Source organism: Argentina silus, assembly GCF_951799395.1.
Source record: "Argentina silus genome assembly, chromosome: 12".
Lineage (NCBI taxonomy): Eukaryota > Metazoa > Chordata > Actinopteri > Argentiniformes > Argentinidae > Argentina > Argentina silus.
This window is the reverse complement of record NC_139666.1, coordinates 21,009,119-21,011,483: the sequence shown is the minus strand read 5'-3', so window position 1 is coordinate 21,011,483 and position 2,365 is coordinate 21,009,119. Positions and strand designations below refer to the sequence as shown.

At 51.4% G+C, this 2,365-nt stretch overlaps 1 protein-coding gene across 1 annotated transcript in view; it reads right to left on the bottom strand.

The window, feature by feature from the left end:
• Window positions 1–649: 649 nt before the first annotated feature.
• The window catches only part of plcl1 (phospholipase C like 1), a 47,696-nt gene continuing 45,980 nt past the window's right edge, over window positions 650–2,365 (bottom strand). The window contains exons 7-9 of the mRNA XM_083681380.1: window positions 1,950–2,025; window positions 1,235–1,344; window positions 650–854 (exon numbers count right to left, since the gene is read on the bottom strand). Of these exons, the coding sequence (XP_083537506.1) occupies window positions 669–854; window positions 1,235–1,344; window positions 1,950–2,025 (372 nt within the window). The 3' untranslated portion in view covers window positions 650–668. The remainder of the gene's footprint in view (window positions 855–1,234; window positions 1,345–1,949; window positions 2,026–2,365) is intronic.

Sequence of the window (2,365 nt, the reverse complement as noted above, 5' to 3'; positions counted from 1 at the left end):
GGGCTGCAGAAATGTTATGACAACGTGTTGAGAAGGTCATACCCCCCACCCCCCCCGCTACTCTCCCATGGCTCTACGAAATGCTAGGGAACCTTTAACGCCACAGCAGGGGAGGCTGGCGGAGGCAGGCATCGGAAAAAAAAAACATGTTTGATACCGTTCCATGGATCACAATAAGCCCGTCCTCCGATTTCTACCTCAACCAGCCTCCCCTGCATGAGTGTAACAACAAAAACATCCGTCCACATCATCATTAGTCACATAGTCAACAACTCAATTTTTGAAAGAAAAAAAAAAAGTATTGAGAAAAAAACTAACGTTTTTCAGTCGCACCTCTCTTTCAACGAAGAAAGATGTCGAAAAGAAATAATGCTGCGGTTTTTTGCTTCATTTGTTCTCCTTCTTCTTCACAACTCCAGAACATTCATGAGTTTTTTTTAAAGAGCCTCTTGAAGCGGGCTAGGCTTGAACGGATGGACAATACGGTAAGGCTGTCGACAACATAGAGCTAGATACATTTGTTCAAGAGCAGAGAAGATTTAGTCTAATCTCCCTGTCATCCATCATGAGCTGGTCTCTCCTACTACGCTGTTTCTCTCCTTTTTTTCTCTCCCTCTCTCTCCATCCCTGTCTCTCTCTGGTGTCTAGGTGGTGGGGCGGTGGGGGTCTCAGATGCGTCCGTTGCCGTGGGTGCTGCCCCTCTGGTTGGAGGCGCTGTGGGGGGGGTAGAGGTGGTCCGTGGTGGAGGGGGAGGAGGAGGTGGAGGTAAGGCCGCAGGCTTCGCACGCGAGGGCCAACTGTCTCAGGGCGTCCAGAGAGTCCACCTTGGCACTGCGCAGGAGGTCACACTGACCCTGAGGGAGGGAAGGAGGGAGGGAGGGAGGGAGGGAGAGGGAGAGAGGGAGGGAGGGAGAGAGGGAAGGAGGGAGGGAGGGAGAGAGGGAGGGAGAGGGAGAGAGGGAGAGGGAGGGAGGGAGGGAGAGAGGGAGTGAGAGGGAGAAAGATGAGACCATGGTGATGTTTAAGGTGTGTGTGTGTGTGTGTGTGTGTGTGTGTGTGTGTGTGTGTGTGTGTTTGTGTGTGTGTGTGTGTGTGTGTGTGTGTGTGTGTGTGTGCACGTGTTTGTGAGGGAGGGAAGGAGGGACGGAGAGGGAGTGAGAGAGAGAAAGATGAGACCATGGTGATGTTTAAGGTGTGTGTGCATGTATGCGTGTGTGTGTGTCTTTCTCCTGACCTTGAGTACAGTGATGTTCCAGGTGAAACTCTCCAGAGCTTTGATCTGCTTGCGTCCCTTCAGGCCCTCCTTCTCCCCGAGACGAGGCAGCTCCTCATGGAATACCATACCTGACACACACACACACACACACACACACACACACACACACACACACACACACACACACACAGGAGAAGAGGACCAAAGAGCCAGGATATTAGTGGATATTAGAATGAGAGTTGAGGCCAAGCTAAGCAGGGCTCATGTGGTTTAGACTAAGGCCCAGTGATAGATATTAGGTTTATTGTCAAGGGAAACCAAAACCACAGTATTAGTTTTCTCTCCCTCTCTGTTTCTCCATATAGGGCTCCCACTTAATTTCTGTCCATCTCCTGACTGGGACATACACCAGGGGAGGCTGGTGGAGGTAGAAATTGGAGGACGGGCTCATTGTAATGCGTGGAACGGAATGAGGAATGGTGTGAAACACGCGTGACAATGAGCTCCAAGTCCTCCAATTTATACCTCCACCACCAGACATAGTCATTATAACACAAGAGGGCGCTGTCTTCCCAAAATGTTTTTCTTTTATTCTTCCTTTTCCATCCATCCATCCATCCATCCATCCATCCATCCATCCATCCATCCATCCATCCATCCATCCATCCATCCATCCATCCATCCATCCATCCATCCATCCATCCATCCATCCATCCATCCCCTCTTCTCTCACCATCTCTCTGGATGTGGGCGATTCTCTCCTGTACGGTGTCTGCGTTCTCAATCAGCTGCTTCTGGGCTGAGATCATCTAGAACAGACAGAGAGACTGGGTCAGTCTCGGAATGGACACACGCACACGCACACGCACACGCACACGCACACGCACACACACACACACAATGCACGCACACACAAAGACACATACACACACACAGACACACAGACACAGAGACACAGACACCTTCCAGCCTGTCACCCTACACTGCTGTTGGCCCTGACCTGAGGTCTTGGATGACTGTCTGTGTGAGAGGAGGGATGGAGGGAGGGAGGGAGGGATGGAGGTAAGGTGGAAGGGAGGGCAGGAGGGATGGAGGGAGAGAGGGAGGGAGGGAGGGAGAGAGAAAGATGAGACCATGGTGATGTTTAAG